The sequence below is a fragment of the Lactuca serriola genome, chromosome 3 (assembly GCF_051521515.1).
Source record: "Lactuca serriola cultivar US96UC23 chromosome 3, Lser_US96UC23_V15, whole genome shotgun sequence".
NCBI classification, from domain to species: Eukaryota; Viridiplantae; Streptophyta; class Magnoliopsida; order Asterales; family Asteraceae; genus Lactuca; species Lactuca serriola.
In genome coordinates this window covers 165985227-166005224 of record NC_136410.1, presented here as the reverse complement: position 1 = coordinate 166005224, position 19998 = coordinate 165985227, and the positions used below count along the sequence as shown (strand labels likewise).

The window sequence follows — 19998 nt, the reverse complement described above, 5'->3', positions numbered from 1 at the left end:
TTACGGAGTGTTTGAATCCTTCATCTAAGTTGACAAACCATTCTCGTGTTCTAGTCATATGATTCGAACAAGCCGAATCAAGAAACCAGATTCCTTCTTTGCATTCTTTCTTTACTTCTGCATGAGTCATCAGAAGTAAATCTTCTCCTTCGTCAAATTCGGTGTAATTAACCGGCTTGTCTCCCTGAGTGCATTCGTAGGCAAAATGCCCAAGATGATGGCATTTATAACACTCTATGGCTTACTTATCGAAATCAGGTCTTGATCTTCCTCGACCGCGACCACGTCCTCTGTTGAATGGGCTCCTACCACGTCCGCGACCTCGTCTTCCAGTCGGATCAAGTTCTGTGCTTAATACTTGATCATCACTAGGTTTCTTCAAAAGTTTTTGCTCATGCACAAGCAAAGAACTTTGCAACTCATCCACTGACATCGCATCAGTGTCCTTTGATTCTTCAATGGAACACACCACATAATTAAAATTTTCAGTTAGAGATTTGAGGATCTTCTTAACAATCATTACATCTGTTATCTCTTCTCCAAAAATTTTCATTTCATTGGCTGTGGACATCACCCGACCAAAGTAATCTGTGACGCTTTCACCTTCTTTCATTTCTAGGATTTTGAACTCCCTTCGTAATCTTTGTAATTGCGCCTTCTTCACTCTTACGTTGCCTTGATATTTGCTCTTCATAGCGTCCTAGATCTGTTTGGCAGTCTCTTTGTGAGTCATAGTCTTTAAAATCTGTTTGTCGATCGACTGAAACAGGTAGTTTTGAGCCTTCAAATCCTTGAGACGTAGAGCATCTAAATCCGTCTGTTGAGCAACCGTGAGTACTGTTGCTTCTCGAGGTTCGGTGTACCCCGACTCAGTTACTACCCAATACTCTTTCGATTTCAGTAGCGTCTTGATCAGCATACTCCAATGCTCGTAATCCCCGTCAAACTTTGGGACGCTAGGGACTTGAAAGATTGCATTCTCTGCAGCCATTGATTACCCTCAAAGTTGCTCCCAGGTTGCTCTGATACCACTTGTAGAGTGGCAAATATCAGAGAATATGAATCACTCAAGTTTTCTTCTATATTATTTGATGAACAAAAGCAGCTATAAATAGCTTACATGAGATGATAACTGAAGAAGCTAAACAGACATAGTTCATGGCTCCTTAAACCCAAGAAAAATCAAAAGACTCGATCACCAAAACCAACTAACAAACAAGTTGTGCTGAAGCCCAATTATTTAATAGACCAAAACAAAAGACGAGTCCACTTCAATAAGAACCGGGCCGGATCTTTTCCTAACCCTTGCTTTTTAATTATATATCAATTTAAAAAATATATATATCATTAAGGGTATATTGGTTACTTTATATGGCCCTAACACTTGTTTTTTAACGGATTCCAATGGACATCCAACATAGGGACCATGGGTGTGCTAAGTTTTGTTGAAATTGACCACTGGTGTGCACGGTTTGCTCCGTAGGAACCATTAATGCAAAAAATATTTCATAAAGACTATTTTAGTGAAAAATTTAAAACCATAAGGACCATTTGTGAAAATTTGCTTAAAAGTATGTATCTCCGTGTTAAATCCGCGTATGTATGAAAAGGTATCCATTAACAACTCAAACTTGCATAGAGTATCACGAGAGAGAAACTGAACCCAACAACTCCCCCCAAAAATGCTGGACTCTTTAACTTCCCATTTTTAGCAAAAAAATGATGGCCATGTTCCAAAAAAAAGGAGCAAGTGAGAGCAGGTAGCCATTATCAACCTACTTGCCTTGGCCTTCATCATAACTTACCATTCCATGCATGTGTATATATATAGCTCACCATCTCATGCATCCTTCCATCATTCATCCAAGCTTTTCATCATCTTCTCCAAATCAAAACCCTAATCAGATTAATTTCCATCACAAACTAAAAAAATGAAGGCAGGTCCATTACAGCTTGGTGTTGCTCCACCTGCAAATAGAGCCATTGCCATACTTGACTTCTTCCTCAGGCTCATCGCCATTGTTGGAACCCTTGCTAGTGCAATCGCCATGGCTACAACCAACCAAACACTTCCATTTTTCTCTCAGTTCATCAGGTTCAGAGCCAAGTTCAACGATCTTCCTTCCTTCACGTAAGTTCTTATAAGTAGTCCTTATGTTCTTAGCAACTTGCTAAGTTAATTACCTAACTTATAATATAACGTGAAAAATAGTAATTTTTATTCATAATTTATAATTAGAAAAAACGGATTATGCCCACAAACTATCGTGTTAAGTATCACCATATATCTGTTTTACGTGCTAACTATTTGTTCATAAAACCAGGTTTTTCGTGGTTGCAAGTTCCATAGTGAGCGCGTATCTCATTCTTTCTCTAGGGTTTTCAATCCTACACATAGCAAAGTCTAATTTGGTCAACTCTAGGGTCCTCTTGCTTTTACTTGACACGGTGAGTCTCTCGAATACCCATATTTTTAACTGTTTGTTACGCAAAAAAAAGTGGTACGATATTTGGCATTATTGAGACTGAAACGACTGTTCAAATTAGATAAAAAAAAAATGCAATTCTTTTATCTACCCAAAAAAGTTGGATCTTTTTATCAATCTTTGGTCTAAGCAAAAGATGTGATATCTTTCAAAATTGTCTAAGAAAGATTGTCTTCAAATCTTCTTGAATGTCTTTCTAACGCTTAAAGGGTGTTTATGCAGGCGGCAATGGGGTTACTTATGGCGGGTTCAGCAGCAGCAACAGCGATAGTACAGTTGGCACACAAGGGCAACAATAAGGTCAATTGGTTCGCGATCTGTCAACAATATAATTCTTTTTGCAAACGGGTATCAGGATCTTTAATCGGGTCTTATGCAGGAGTTGTTGTTTTGATTCTTTTGATCTTGCTTTCGGGTGTAGCTCTTTCTCGTCGTTGATTTCTTTTTCTTTGTCATTTGATACGCAATTGTATGTTTTTTTTATGCGTCTGTTTTGTTTATGGTGTATATTTCTTGTGTGTCTGATTGTGACACTAATTTGTAATGAAATTTGTATTAATTTGATTTGATCGACACCCTATTTCTGATTTCTTGATATTAATGCAATATACCTTGATGCTTTGGTAATTGAATCGCAAATATGTTGTTATTTTGCAAATGGTGACATGATATATTTCTTAAATAGAAAAAGGATAGAAGTGGTTGACATTTCTAAAAGAAGTAAATCGGATAAAACGGGAATTGACATTTTTTGGTCACTACATGACACTTAGGTCCTACAATTCCCAATCAACAACAACTTTAACTTTAGTTGGTATACTCTATCAGTCTATCTGTTACATATTAATACACGTGTCTGTAGTTATACACATATGTATGTAGGTATATTTAAAAAAAAAAACGTGTAAGTATATATCAGGTTTTGAATGTGCAGTTTTTCGATTTGCGTATAAATCGAAAAATCCATATGGCGAGCCTCTAAACTTGGTGTTCGACAGAGGGTGTGGTTCAGTGGTTGAATAATATGGCTAACATTTTTTTGTGTGATTAAACCAATAAAGTATATGACCATAGCTTAAAGGTAGATAACTTACTTGAATTAAGTGAAAACAAATTGATCATGGAAGCTCAGATATAGATAAGGTAGCAGTTGTGCCAGAAGATTGATGATCGGTGGAAGTTAACGATCACGTCGTTTGATTGTATTTGATCATGACCCGATTAAAATTGGGCCATCCCAGTACTAATAGGCCCAAAAGGCCCAGCAATTTCTTAAATCATTTTTTTAAGATAACAATTAAAATATGAAATAATTTGACTATTTCTAAAAGGATTAGCTAGATGGACTTCTATGTTCGCAAGTTAGGCCTGACAATCGTGACGTGTTGCGGGTTGGCGGGTCAAAATATGTCAACCCACACATGATCCATTTAAATATACAAAGCATAGGTTGGCGGGTTTGGAACATAAACTCATATATGACCCGCGAACTCATTTATTTATACGGGTTCATAGGTTGGCAGGTTCGTGGGGTTAGATTTGGGTTCATGGGTCAGATTCCCTAAATAAAACTAACAATTAAACATGAATAAATTTTTGATGGTTGATGCAAAGATATCCGAATTTTAGACACTTAACTACTTAAGTCTTAAAGTCTTAAACATCTAAATGAAAATTAAAACATTCATAGAAAGATGTTCAAACTAAACATTAATACAAACATAGATAATTCAAGTGCTAAAGTAATAGCCACAACTCCCATTTTTTTCTCCCAAAAAACAAAGTTAATTCTCCAACACCATTTTCTTCTTTATGATGAACTTCAACCTTCAAGTAGAAACAATAGCCAAGGTTAAAACACACAAGTAAAATTATAAAAATGTATAGTTGTCATTAAAAATAATTCACCAAACGTCGACTTAAAGTTTATTAGAACTCGTATCCTCTGTTTTGTCTTCGACAATGTTCATATCTATTACATTTTGAGTTAGTTTATCGATATCAACATGACTATCAACTGGATAAGAAAGATAAAAATAAAAAATCAATACAAAATAATAGTTAATATAAGTAAGCAATAAATTATAAATACTACCTTTTTCTCCAAACAACCAAACCCTACTACAAATTACAGCTTCAACAATGTCAGCCTTCATGGAACTTCGATATTCATTCAAAACTCTTCAACCGAGACTAAATGCTTATTAAATGCTATTGTTGAAACGGGAACATAAAGTATATCCATAGCTAATTTAGCTAATTTTGGATACTGATACTGTTGGGATTGCCAAAACTCAAGTATGTTAATGGAAGAAGTTCTTTTAGTTCTTAGCTCAAGAAGATATACTTGCAATTGACTTTTTTTTGGTCGAATCCATATCATCATTATCGCATTCATCAAACTCCTATTATATTAAATAAAATATGAAAAATTATAATATATTTAAAACAAAAAAATATAAAGCAAATGTAATGAAAAAAGGACTTACCTTAAGAATACTATGATTAGAGCCTCCTCCAACATTTCCAACACTAGCGTGTCGAGAATTAAAGTCGCCACTACCACTACCACCTCCAACATTTCCAACACCACTTTCTCGAGAAGCTTGCATGTATTCATCAAAAAGTGTAAAAAGTTCCTCCTCAACCTTCTTCAATTGTGATGAACCTTCACCATACAACTTTTTATAGCTAAACTTAGCAAAAGAGTACTTATATCGTGGATCAAACACTACAGCTATAGCTAACAGGAGATTGAAATCAGCCCAATATTTGCTAAATTTACTCCACATTTGAGTAGCTATTTTTTTCATATACTCCTCAGGACTGTCTTTCGTTTCAACCAACTTCAAATGTATTCCAAATATTTGAGGGAAATACAAATTTGAAATAGGATAAAGAGATCCTGAAAATTGAAGAGTTACATCATGAAACACTTTAAGAAAACTATACATTTTCTAAACTCTATCACATTCATCAGAGGATGGGTAGGTTTGAAAGTTCGAATCACTCAAGCCCAAATGAGAAAAGGCAAGACGATAATAAAGTGCACAAGAAACATCTTATAAGTGGAATTCCATATAGTAGGAACATCTTGAACCAAAGCCTTTTTGTAGTCAAGAAGATTTTGAGAGCAAATTTGAATAAATTGGTCTTTTCTTAGTGTAGATCCCTTGATATACTTCACACAATCTCTAACTTTCTCCTCCGCAACATCAATTTGTTTCAAACTATCTTGTACAATCAGATTCAAAATATGAGCACAACATCTAAGATGAAATAACTTGCCATCATATACCAAAGAATTCATCAAACGAAATTGATTCTTAAGCAACTCAACACACACATCATTGGGTGCTGCATTATCCAAAGTTATAGAAAACATTTTCTTTTCAATTCCCCAACTTTTGATCAATTCACCCAACTTTTCGGCTATAGCTACACCCATATGTTGAGGAAAGTGGGAAAAGTTTAAAATTCTCTTTTGTAAGACCCAACTGCGATCAACATAGTTGGCAATCAAGTACACGGATACACTTCACATATACATACACATATACACTTCACATACACAGATACACAGGTAACATAGATATACTATTCACACACTACATACACAGATAACATAGATAACACAGTCACAAACACTTAACCTGTAGATGCAGGATAGACCTGAAGAGAAGATTCAGTAAAATTGATATAAAACATATACTGATACAAAATTTCCTGTTCAGAATTTATGGGCTATTATCACTTTCTGATTAATAACCAACATTACACATCAATTTCCTGTTCAAAATTTGGGTTTTTCTTAGTTACTGAGCAAATGCATCTTGTAATCAGAAAACCGATACAAAAGAACAACCTAACAAAACATACCAGATTTCGATCGTATTGGTGTGACTCATGCTCAGGGCTTCACCGGAGATCGATTGTGTTGGCACGACTCATGATTCAGGGCTTCACGGGAAACTGGAAGAGGGAGATACGCTCAATCGCTCATATAGTCATACGCCGATACACAATTTGATTTAGGGGCATAGGGCACAAAATGGGCAAAATCAAATGGTTACAGACATACGAGTTATGACCTTAGGAGTTAGGCATCCACCACAAGTCCACAAGTCAAAATGTAAAAACTGTAAAATGGTCTATGAATCAATGGTGTTATTTTTTAAATGTCAAAACTTACGATACACGACTTGATACATAAATACATTTAAAAATAAAATATAATTTTTTTTATTAAAAATATAAATGGATTGACAGGTCAACCCGTTTATTTTTTGAGAAACCTATATATGACCCGTTTAACAAACGAGTTGGCAGGTTGAAAAACTCGTTTATTTCATGTCGTGTCGTGGGTCGTGTCGAAAATTATCAGCCATATCACATGTTTATGGAGTTGGCGTTTCAAACTCCAGTATTTATGGTCTCCGTGTTGGGTTTTGAACATAACATCATTCCTATGGTGTACATGCAACCCTAATTATTTTGGATCTAGGTTTTTATAACTTAAATATACAACTATGAATACCAAAGCAATAACCCTATGACTAACATACATATACCGAAAATCACATATGATTGGGTTTAGAATCTTTACCTCTCTTGTTATGTAGCAATAACAAGTTTAATCCTTCTTGATATTGACTTCTGAAAGCCTAGTGCCCCAAGTGTTGCGCCTCTAATGGAGTCACAAACACCCAATGCAAGGAGGATGACTTAGGAGAGAAGGATTTCGGCTAGGGTTTCTTTCTTGAATGCTTATGCTGAAAATCCCCTTGTATAGGTTCTTATATATAGTTGTGGCTGCTAGGGTTTTCAAGTGGAAACCCTAATACCTAACTTTGGAAGCAAGCAGCCCATGAACTCATTTATGCAACTATCAATGATTTGCATAACAATCCACTCCACTCTATGAAGTCCATCAGCCCATTTATGCAACTATTAATGATTTCAATAACAGTCCCCCAAATATTTAATCAGTCTCTTTTGACCACTAAATTAATTTCTGATCATTATTAATTAAATAATATGATTTTCAAATAATATATTAATCTTGTAATATATTAATAAAACCATTTTGAGTACCAATTTATTATTCATATAATAAATTCTACTCTCTCTCCTCTTGTCATCTTATCAAGTTGCATGAGTGAAGGCAACCCAAAAAGACCATGCTCATAATCAAATCAAGTACATACCAAAAATAGTTATGGGCTTGGACACGTAATCCAACAGTCTCCCACTCGGATAAGTCTAATAACTATTATTACAAGTACGACTTCATAATCTGATTAGCAATCGTAGCTTTTAAAAGCTGTTGTCGAACTCTGATCTTATCAGCAACACATCCTTTATATAAGGGATCATATATTCCTCCATTCTCAAGATATCATATAGACAGGAGACATGGATTATAATCATTCTCTCTGTCTATGTGTTGTTTCCTGATTTTCGATTTAAGATGATTGACAATAGACTTCAGTTGAACACATCAACCTCGTCCAGGCTTGGCCAAGCGCGTAGGGTGTCATCACTAAATCATCGAGGGGCCCATAAATATCGCTTTTATCCCACTTTGGGTAAAATGAACGGATAAAATTCAACCCATATGCTTGCACTATTTACTCATCAAATTACACACAACAATACGTTTTATAACATCAAGTTACTGATGCGTTTACGCATTATCAATGTTCAACCAACTTGTAAACAACAACTCATATCTCTCCGTTTCAAGAATATAAGATCTTATTATCTCACAATCACCGTGATAAAATCTATGAAGTGATTCACGTGAGCGTTGGTTTAATCCTATACTCAAATCTTATTTCAGGAGCACTCATGAACACTGCATCAAACTTTTGCTATGTCTAAACGCTTTAGACAATCTGCAGTCGGATTCATGACAGTCTTACCTCAATACCTACATCCAACGTATGATTGACTGTGGATGTTTGAATAATCTTATTATTCGGGAAGTCAAAACACGCGAAGTGAAACACGAGAATAATCGAATCCAATATGGAAACAATTAACTTGATACTTTGAGTATATCGATTACACATTATTTAATCAGCATATCGATTACACGTTATTTATTGTATAATGTTTCGGATAATTAACTTGATACTTGAATTGAAACAATAGTCATCCCATGGTCTAAGCATGCACACTATGTTTAACTAGGGTCCTTACTCTGTGAAATAGATCAATTGAACACATTTCCAATGATGCCAATTTCATAATTCTTAATCCGTATTACAAGTGTAAGAACACTAAGTTCTTCCCACTACTAGAACTTGTTAGCTTCTAACATTTTATGCAATGATCCTTTTGTAATGTCACAGTACCAAAGTCACCAAGACTTTTCCTATTATATTACAAAGTGCTATATTAGAGATTGTCACAAGACAACTCCATAAATGTGAAGTCTCACATTCAAAGTAATTCCTTTGAACATTCTTCTTGCATAAACGTTTCTAATCTACATATATCCTTAATATCCAACTCCCATTATGGAAACATTTCCATATTTTCCATATGACAACTCATTCTTAATAGAATCATATCTATTCATAATAATGTCAATATGGTCCATCTAATATTATACTTCCAACTGCCCACAAGTGATCAATCTTTGGCGAACCTTATATCATCCTTGACAGTTGTTTAACTTACTATAGTCATATCCAATTCTTGTCATTTCCCCTCTTAACGCCCTAGGCATTTGGAATAGACAGAACGGTTGAATATTACAGCATATGTAATCGATCCTATACCCGAAGCATATGGGATACGGCACATAATGTCTTACATAAAGACATGGTACTTTACCGGTCTCTTGCTATAATATTGCCATATATAGAACTTCCTTATGTGGAACCTTTTCAACATAACATTCATATATGTCTTATGACTAAATTTGGTTAAAATTTCTCGATCTAATCTTTTAGATTTGAAATGAAGTATAAGGTCCTCTCCCTTAATTATAGCAAAACAACTTTTCAACCTCTATAACTTTGCGAATTGAAACTTTTTTTTCTATAATTAATATGCTAACTTGCAACACTTAACATAATAATCATTCTCCCATTAACATGATAATTATATCCTTACCAGCATAACACTTATGTCCCACTATCTTTTGTTGGATAAGGTGTCTAAGTCCATAACTATTTATGGTATATACTTGACCCGGTTGGCATGGTCCATTTGGGTTGCATGGCATCGGAATAATTGGATAAACAAAATGAGAAGAAGGACATTTATGATTTTTTAATATATTATAAGTTATAATATATTAATATGAAATCATATTATTTAATTAGTATTGATCAAGAATTAATTTGGAATTAATTTTGTGATCAAAAAGAGACTAATTAAATATATGGGGATTGATTGTGTAAATCATCCATTCTTATATAGTGGGATAATGATCCATGGTTTATTGAATTGGGTTAAAACCCATAGGGTGCTCCATGGAGGTTAAAACCCATGGATCACAGAGGTAATGAAAAGCCATGTCAATTAGGGTTTACATGGTGTAACCCTACTTGTGAGACACTATATAAAGACCCCATAAGCTAGCAAAATCGGAACATAGAAAAGAACAAGGAGGGCTAGCCAATTTTGAGTGATAGTGTGCTTCTCTCAAGTTATTCCAAGAGTTGTGGTGTTGTGTGAAACATTTGAGGCATCACATTTGGGGTGCTAGGCTCACAAAGTTCTTAAGGAATTCAAGCAACAACAAAGGTATGTTATTCTACTAGCTTTTATGTTCAAGTTCCCCATGCCATGCTAGTTAGGATAAGAACCTTGGAAAAAAAAATCAAATTTGCATGTATCTTAGTAAAACATAGATCCAAGGTTTCTAGGGTTTCATGTACACCTTAGGAGTGTTAGAATGCTCAAAACCCTTCAGCTTTGACATGTATTCAGAAATCAGCTAGACTTCTAGAAATCAATGCTTATTGACTTCCTTAACCAAAGTTCATATTTCTGGTACGAGACGCTTCGATAAGATTATATCTAAGCTCATACACATTTTATTAGAAAGCTCATATGTGTGTCTAAACTATTTCAGAACCTATATCAATAATCCCAAATGTTCAAACTAATTTCCAAATCTCACAATTTGAACTATGAAGCGGGATGTCGTAATCGTAATCAAATTTGAGAATGCAATTTACACAATTGCTATCTCCTTAAAATCTTCCTAGTGAAAGCGTTTCCTCACAATCATTTTCATGAAATTGCAGAGAAACCTTGTCACTTAGATTTTATGATGTATGTGTTCCTATCCATGTGAATTTGTCATAACCATAATCATAATATAAGGTTTGTGACAAATCCAACTCATATGGACATAATTTTTTTTTATCTTAGTTTCTTGCCATCTAGTAGCACAAGGTCCTACCATTGCTTCCAAGTTTTTTAGCAGCTCATCCATACAGATCAATGTACTTTCATTGATCAAGATGCTTTGCCTTTATGCAATCATGTGAGGACTCACATAACTCACATGCATAGTCAACTTTAAAACTGGAATGGCATAGAAACAAAAATATGTCAACACGATAGGTTATTAAACCTCAACTCGTGTGCTAGTGATTAACAATAGGTTTACTCTTGATTAGTTCTTGAAACTTTTCAAGATCATTTAGACTCCCACTTAACTCTTGACATATAAGATTATCTTGTCAAGAAACATTCCTTGACAAACAAATATCCAAGAGTTAGTGCGGGTTCTTATCAAGACAAACACTTCACACAATTGGTCTTAGTTGGTCTTTGTCTTATCCAAGACATCACAACTTACCAATTTCAAACGTCCAGGAGTAAGAAACTTTTTTACTTCACATTTGATGAGTTTTATAAACCTTCTTAAGATGATGTCACTCAAGTCATAATTTTGGAGTATGACTCTAATACTCGATTTTGGAACGAAGTATGATTCACCTTTTGATTTAACCATTTCAACAATTCGTGATTCCTCTTCTTATCCATACTAATGCACCAAGGTTTCCATAGAGGATCAATTGTGACACGGTTTCATAATCACTAAGTTAATCATAAAACACAATACTTATGTACTCTCCCTTCTTTTCAGATTGGAGAAACTTTTATCTTTCCGTCTAATTGATTCTTCCTATTCGTTCTGCTATTCATTGAAACCTTTTCAACGATTCAGAATTACACTTAATCTTCTAAGCATAACCATATCTACTAAACTTTTAGCAAATCATGATGAATATGCTTATCATTCTTTGTAGTGGACTTGACCTAGTACACAACAATGCGTACTAGATCCCCTAGTCCTTCACTTGACTCACATACTTATGTGAACAAGGAATTAGTCTTAATTTCCCAAATACGAAGGTTCTCATTCATCAGACAATACAAGTCGCATGACTCCAAGTTTCTGTCCAATTGAATCTTGGGTGATGAGAATCTTTCCTTATTTGGTAAATTTTCGACACTACCACAAATAACATAACTAAGAATCACATCCATTTTCAATATTGCTTACAATAGAAACATACAAACATCAATTTTCACAAAAAAGTCATTGTAAGGATATATATAAATAAGAAAAAATCAAAATTTATTTTATTTATAAAAACGCGGAAAAACTTGTCCTCACAACACAATTACAAATGAAAACTATAATACTAAATATTCCTAAGCAATCTATCATAACTCCTATGCGTCAGCTCAAAAATTTGATCATTGAACCATGCGATCAAAATCCATCTCTTCGCGATCAGACTCAATATACTTTTCCTTTAAGCTTCCTTTCTTTTCTTCGATCCTACAAAACATCAAAATGCAATCCTATCACATCATCTATTAAGAATCTACTAATAGGAACTTAATTGACAAATCTTTGTTGGCATTAGATTGATGATAAAATAGTTTCACTATGGTTTTAACATAGTTTATTGATGAAAGAGGGTTTTGAATCAGATGGAACAATTAGAAGTCCATTGTGATAAATGTTTGTTAAAATATTTGTCTGAGTATTAAATTTTAATGTTTATTGAAATATATGTTTGTATCCATATCTTTTGCCATTTTTATTTATTTGCAAATATAGATTACACTCAGATGATTTGTGTTGAATTGTAGGTTCATAAGTTTTTACTGGTAAAGTGTTGTTGTTGAGATCTTAAGTGTTGCGTCATTGGGATATGTTGTATAGTCCAGTTTTGTCACGAGTTTGGGCCTGTCCAACCGTGTTTATCTTTCTAGGGTTTAGTATATAAGGTGCATGCATGCATCCTTGTCATTAGCGCTTTTATTATTCATTGTATTAATTGTATTGTAAACCCTACCACACATCTACATTAGAAGTTCTTAATCGAGCTCTTCTGAGGTGTGACTATATTTTAATCATTCGACATACGGTTGATTCTGTAACAGCCCGGATTCCCAGGTATTATTCATTCTTATAATTGTGGTGAATGGGAGGAGACTCGGTGATTTGGAGCTCAAACTCGCCGAGTATGATCGCGGGTATGGGCACGGGTTCACGTCTGGACTCGGCGAGTCCACGCTTTTTAATGAAACCCTAATTCCCCGGGTTTGGAGCCTATTTAAGGGCACTTATAGCCTACCATTGCGGCTACCAGTCCCTTGAGAGAACCCTAAGAGAGCTAAATCGTTTTGGGAGAGAGGAAGTCACTTTTGGGCCTTTGTATTCATTGTTTAGCAAGAAGAAGGTGGCAAGAGCAAGGAGGAGGTGAGATTCCAGTAGATCCAGAGTCCAGAGGCTTCATTTTTAGGTAATAGTTCGAACCTCCTTCAGTTTTAGGGTTGATCTTTAGAGTTAGGGTTCTCTAACCCCTTTGGAGAGTGATTATGTGAAGCAAATGGTCCCTCTTCGAGTTTGTGCCTTGGATCTGGACTGAAAGAGGTCCAGAGACCCTAACCCTTGGAGCTTTTTGGGTTATTATTGAGTTATTGGTCCTAGGTTGTCATTTTTGGGACCAAATCTCCTTTTGATGCCTTGTGGGGGTTATACAAGCATCAAGTTTCGAACTTCACGCGACATTCATGCTTGGGAAGGCCAGATCTATGGTTTGGGGAAGCAGATCTGACCTCAGAAGGTCAATAGAGTTTGTGCATGTCATGAAATCGCCGAGTTGTTCTTGAGACTCGGCGAGTAGGGTTGGGGTTTCACGTAAATTGTTCAGCGAGTAGACTCGCCGGGTTGGGGAATGACCCAGTGAGTCAAGGAGAGTCAATAGGGGGATGAGTTAAGCCGGAACTCGCCGTGTTGTTCTTGAGACTCGGTGAGTTGAGTCGTGGTGGCCCCGCGATTCATGCCAGGTGGAACTCGTCGAGTTAGGGAAGTACTCGACGTGTCAAGAGAGGATCCGAGGGAGTCAGTGAACACGTATAGACTCGCCGAGTCGCTCTAGTGCACTCGCCGAGTCCGGTCAAAGTTGACCGTTGACCATTGACCAGAGTTGACCAGTGTTGACCTGATAGGGTTAGTCAACCTTAGTTGTGAAAGTGTTAATTAGAGATATATTGTGTGATAGGAGGATTATAACTCGAGGGATCGAGCACTACTGATTTTCGGGGTTTTGCGAGTTGTCGAGATACGCAAGGTGAGTCTTCTCACTATACTTTACCTTGAGTAGGTAATCAGAGTTATGTGACAGAGTATTTGTATGCTATATGTATGTTATATGTTGTACTGCATTATTTCTATGTGATTTATGTTGTGCATGTTTATAGAGTTGGAACCGGAAGGTTCACAGAGATAGAACCAGAGGGTTCACAGAGTAGGGTCCACGGACCCACAAAGTTATAGCCTCGAGTGGCTAATATGTGTTATGTGTGGTATTTTGGGGAACTCACTAAGCTTTGTGCTTACAGTGTTTGATGTTATTTGTTTCAGGTACTAGTGATGACCGTGGGAAGGCGCTGGCTTGATCAGTACACACACACGAGAGTTTTATGTTATGAGATCTTGGGATTTTTATATGGCATGGATTGAGTTTCAAACATTGATGTTTTCATGAATATTAAATGAATTATGTTTTTATAAAATGCGAAAAATTGTTTTGAAATTTACGGTGTTACAGATTCATTGTGTGTTCAAGTGTTTGTTAGTCTTATTGATTTACTTGTCAAAGATCTAATCGATCTAAAGAGGTTTTAACTCATCAATTGGTATCAGAGCAGGAGACTATGTAATCCATACACATCTCTTCTATTGAAGAAGGTTTTAGGGATTTCCGCTATTATCGTTTTCTGCTAGAACCGTCATCCTGTTATTGACGCAGCTCTTAGACTTCGATCATACCCTAACTTTGTTTACTAGTATGATCTTGAACAGATTTCAAAACAAAATCATCATGTCTCTTGAAGATTCAAAAACAAACCTAATTAACATCTGTAACAGTATCGGATCAACCACCACGATTCCTATCCTATATACTCAAGATTATGAAGTTTGGACGCATCACTTTGAAGACTTTGTGATTGGTTCAGAAGATAATGGATACTTAATCTGGGAAGCAATCACTATAGGTCCATTTGTTCACTCTGGCACAAACAGAACAATCAAGATGCAAAAGGAGTAAAACCAACTCATGGCTGATGTAAAGGATGTTCCTCAAGACGAAAAGGAAAAGCTTGTAAGCAACATTAAAGCACTACGAATGATCAAATTCACCCTACAATCTGACACATTCCGGTTGGTCATTTCATGCACGACGGCTAAAGAGATATGGGACAGATTGAAGGAGTTATATTCCACCGATGAGGATCTTGAGCATTCTATCCAAACTTTACTGCTTTCCGAGTTTGGAGACTTCAAGCAAAAACTAGAAGGGAAGCTCATTCAAGCCTTTGATCGTTTCAATCATCTTCTCAACAAAATGATAAAGCATGGAATAGAAAGGAAGGTAATTTAGCAAAAGGTCACATTCATGAATGGCCTAAGAACCGAATGGATGGCGGTGGTGTCTACAGTAAAAGCTCATGAAAAATTCAAAGCTTACTCCTTGGCGAAGCTACTGGGGATTCTAAAATCACACAAAAATGAAATGACCAAAGAAACGAATGTGGTTTCAAGCATGGGATCTTTAGCTCTCATATCAAAGGGAAAGAACGTGGCTGAAGAAGAAGAAGATTAAGATCTATTAGAATTTGATCTAACCAATGAAGAATATGATTTGATGGTCTCTAATCCAAAGAAGTTCGTGCATAGAAAGTTTCCTAACTCCAAGAACCAAAACTGGCAAGGAAGCTACAGTTCAGATAAAGCAAAGGAGGAACCGAAGAACTCTCCTCAGCATGAAGAACCGTAGAAGGATAGTAAGCTTGTTAGGGACTCTAGATTTGATTGTCACTTCTGCAAAGGCAAAAATCACTTTGCGAAAGATTGTGTCTGGAGAAAGATGTAAGAAAAGAACGGGAATGAAGATGATGAAGCCTACTACCTGCGAAAGCTAGAAGAAATCAAGAAGAAGAAAGTTGCGGCTAACAAAACTATGAATGCTTTAATTGTGCAGGAAAATCTCGTGGATGATGAGTTTGGTGGTGTGGAAGTCTGGTCTACAGACTCTGAGGACAAAGAGGCTCGTAAGCCCACACATGGCAGGGCTTTTGTGGCGAAAGAAGCTGAAACTGAAGGTGCAGGGAAGTGCTTGATGGTGACTGCTGGAGTGTCACAGATGAGAGGCTACACTACTGATGGGGGTTGTGATGAAGCAAGGGAGCAAGAAGACAGGTGCTTCGCTACCAAACCTGTTGGCGAGCAGATCAACGAATGCGACCAGTTGATCAAGAAGGTACAATCAATTCTCGAATTATTAAAAATCCCTGTCACAAACTATGAAAAAGAACTGAACGAATTAAAATTTAATTTTTCTAGTTTAAGTGATAGTTTAACACAAAATCGCCTCACAAACTCTAACCTAACTGATCAACTCAGCATGGTGTCTTTGAAGAGTTAGGAGAGACGGATCTGGATAGAGCAAAAGGAGAACGAGTTAGTTAGGATTAAGGATGAGACAATTTATTTGCAAAGGGATAATTTAAAGCTTTTAAAATAGTGAAATGTTTTTTTTAATTGCTAAATGTTTATATTCCAATATTACCCAATTGCATCTGGATTGTGAAATAGGCAAGAATATTCATAGAATGATTATGCCCTTCCTTGAATTTAAGGAGGATGAAATTGATGTTGATGTATATAACTGTGAAGCTGTTGTATCTTCTGATGAAATTTCTCCAGCATACATAATTGGTCTTCGCAAAATAGAGTCCTTCATCAAGTCCAAAGACCATAAGGACATGCTTAAGAACCTTTTGGACAAAAATGATAAATTAAAAATTAAAATCGAAACCATGCAGAAGTTTGACTCGTTGAATGCCAAGTTAAGTTCAGAAAACAAAATTGATGTTGAAAATACTTCTGAATTTGATGAGGATGCTGATATGAGTGAAATATCCGTAGAGGATGAGGGGGACTGTTCTGAATTTGTCAAGAGCAAACCGGAACCTATAAAAAATCTCATTTCTGAAAATTCCGTTGAGTTCGCTCGTTTGTCCGAAAATAAGTCCAAAATTCTGAAAGAAAAGGTTGTGGTATATCAAAAGGTACAAACCGCACCAAATCAAGTTTATGCAAATACATGAGTTACACAGCAACAAACAGCCGAATTGACAGCAATAGTGAACGAGGACAATGTTGAAGGCTATGAGGAGCATTTATGGTCAGCTCCAATCGACAATGTTGATGAGACGGTTGGTATGTCTGAGAAAATATCATGGAGGGTCAAAGGCAGATATGTGGCAGAACCACTCAACAAGCCTACACGTTTTGATGTGCCAAGCACAAGTGGTACCAAAAAGGTTCCAAGAGAACCAGTCAAGGCGACAAGCAAAACCTCCTCGCTAAAGAGCAAAACTCATGATGAAAGACCGAAACCCAAGGTTAACATCCATAAAACTCCAAAGCAGTTGTCAGAGTAGAAACATCATCGTAAATAGGAGATATAAGAAGAATCTCTATGAAAGGAAGCAGTTTTGTCAATTTGAAAACCCAATTTACGCTCACTCAGACAAGTCTTCGCACCTTACAAAAGAAGAAAAATCAAAGCGTAACTCAAATCCTTGTACTCAATGCCATTCTTGCAGTCAAGCGAACCGAAAGAGTAGTTTCGGCTCCCAAAATGAAAGCAAACGAAACCGATGGAGTGGTTTCGATTCTCAACCTAACAGCGAAAAGAACCAAACGGGGAGTTTCGGTTCTCTATCTTCAAAAGAAAAGAACCGAAAGCAAGGTTTCGCTCCTAAAAATCATCCCTCTCACTCAAAGCAAAATCCAAAAGTGGATGTAAAGGGAAAAGGAAAACTAGTCTTGGAAGATGAAAAGAAGACAAAGAAAACGACTGTTAACTCTAGGAAACATAACCAAAAGTTTGTGAACAATAAAAAACCAATTACAAATTCTGAAGCTAAAGAAACAAAAGCTAACAAAATCAAAGTTTTCACAATTAAAAGAATAGATGAAACCACCTTAATAAAATGAACGTTTTTGGTTGATTCCTCTCTTACTATTCCCTGATCTGTAAAAGGCTCACAAGGACCCAAGAAACTTTGGGTTCCTAAATCTGCTTGATTTTTTCAGGTTATACGTGACGAGCAGTTCAATGACGAATGGTATATTGACAGTGGCTGCTCACGTCACATGACAGGGAGAAGGGAAGAGTTAAGGGAGTTTCAGGCTCTAAAGGATGGTGGATGTGTCAAGTATGGAAACAATTCTTTTGGCACAATAAAAGGATATGGAATGATCACAAATGGCAATTTCTCGATCAGAAAGGTGGCATATGTAGAAGGCTTACAACACAATTTCATCAGTGTTTCGCAACTGGTGGTGGGAACAGGACTGAAGGTTTCGTTTGATGATGAAGGATTAGAAATAATAGAACAGAAGACCAAGAATGTTCTGCTGAAATGTATCCACTGAACCATAATCCAATACGAGGGAAGCCATATGTATCCCTACTAACGAAAACACATTCTGAAGAATGTTGGCTGTGGCACCGAAGGCTCTCACACCTCAACTTGAAAGACATCAACAAGCTAGTTCTTAGTGATCATGTGCGAGGACTTCCACTTCTAAAGTTTGACAAGGAACATTTGTGTGTTGCATGTGAAAGGGAAAGCAAAGTAGGAAGAGTCATCCAACTCATGTTTACACAAAGATCATCGAACTGCTTGAGCTACTACATATTGATCTGTGTGGACCTTCGACTATTAAAAGCATCGGTGGTAACAAGTATATTCTTGTCATAGTTGATGATTTTCTTATTTCACCTGGGTTTTCTTTCTTAAACAGAAATCAGAAGCAACGCCTAAGCTCAAAGTCTTCATAAAGCAAGTAAAGCTTTAACTGCGAAAGGTGGTTAGAAACATTCACAGTGACAATGGGTTGGAATTCAAAAACCAAGTGTTTGAAGAGTTGCTTGCTGAAAAGGGAGTGTATCACAATTTCTCTGCTCCCTATACTCCACAACAAAATGGGTTCGTTGAAAGGCGAAACTGCTCGTTGTGTGATGCAGCCCGAACCATGCTTAACTTCGCTTCGTTGCCCGTGTATTTCTGGGCTGATGTTATTGTCGCTGCTTGCTACACTCAGAACCGGTCTTTTCTTAACAAGCGATTCAAAATAACTATTTATGAAATTCTAAACAACTGTAAGCCTGACGTCAAGTTTTTCCATGTGTTCGGTTCAAGATGCTTCATCTTCAATTCTAAAGAGAACCGAAACAAGTTTGATGTGAAGGCAGATGAAGGAATCTTTCTTGGGTATTCTCTTACTTCAAAAGCGTATAAGATTCTAAATAAACGCTCAAAGAAAATCGAAGAAACTTATTACGTGTCGTTAAATGATAACTATGTGAAGAAACTCACATCAAGCAAAGAACCAATGGATGAAATCTTTCCTCAAACAGGTCAAGTCTCGGTTCCCATCTCCAACTTATTTGAAGAATATGTGAAGCTCTTTGATGAACCAGAGACTGCTATTCTATCTATCGCGAAAGCAGCTGACAACAAAGTAGATAATTTGAAGAAGGTAATTGACGAAGCTTCTAAAATTATTGAAAGCGAACCTTCAAGTTCAAGTGGATCTCAAGAATCTACCAAATATCAAAAGCCAAGTGGATTTTCCCATTCTACTATCTAGGGGGAGAATCCATCAACCACCATACTCAATGAACGTCCAATCAAGGGGGAGAATTCTGAGCCTGAAGCCAAAATTGTTTCATCATTCGATGGGGAGAATGTAAATACAAATGATGATAATGATGATACACAGTCAGAATTCAAAGAAGAATTAAATGTTGAACTGGATCCGTCCTATGATCCAAATTACCCTCCCCTCACCAAATGGACAAAATATCATCCAAAAACTCAAATCATTGGTGAATCATCGGAAAGAGTTCTCACACGTTCTCAACTGAAAGCGAAGCAA

The 19998-nt window shown here is 36.4% G+C and overlaps 1 protein-coding gene across 1 annotated transcript; it reads left to right on the top strand.

The window, feature by feature from the left end:
* The first annotated feature begins 1837 nt into the window (after positions 1 to 1837).
* CASP5 (casparian strip membrane protein 1) lies at positions 1838 to 3053 on the top strand. Its single transcript, XM_079032801.1, has 3 exons — positions 1838 to 2131; positions 2325 to 2448; positions 2709 to 3053. The coding sequence occupies exons 1-3, from the start codon at positions 1932 to 1934 to the stop codon at positions 2922 to 2924; spliced, it is 540 nt and encodes a 179-aa protein (XP_078888927.1). The 5' UTR covers positions 1838 to 1931; the 3' UTR covers positions 2925 to 3053.
* Positions 3054 to 19998: the final 16945 nt, after the last annotated feature.

Coding starts and splice junctions, on each gene's coding strand:
- CASP5 (XM_079032801.1), top strand. CDS start 1,932: ATGAAGGCAGGTCCATTACAGCTTGGTGTTGCTCCACCTGCAAATAGA. Junction 2,132..2,324: donor AACGATCTTCCTTCCTTCAC/GTAAGTTCTTAT, acceptor TCATAAAACCAG/GTTTTTCGTGGTTGCAAGTT. Junction 2,449..2,708: donor TCTTGCTTTTACTTGACACG/GTGAGTCTCTCG, acceptor GTGTTTATGCAG/GCGGCAATGGGGTTACTTAT.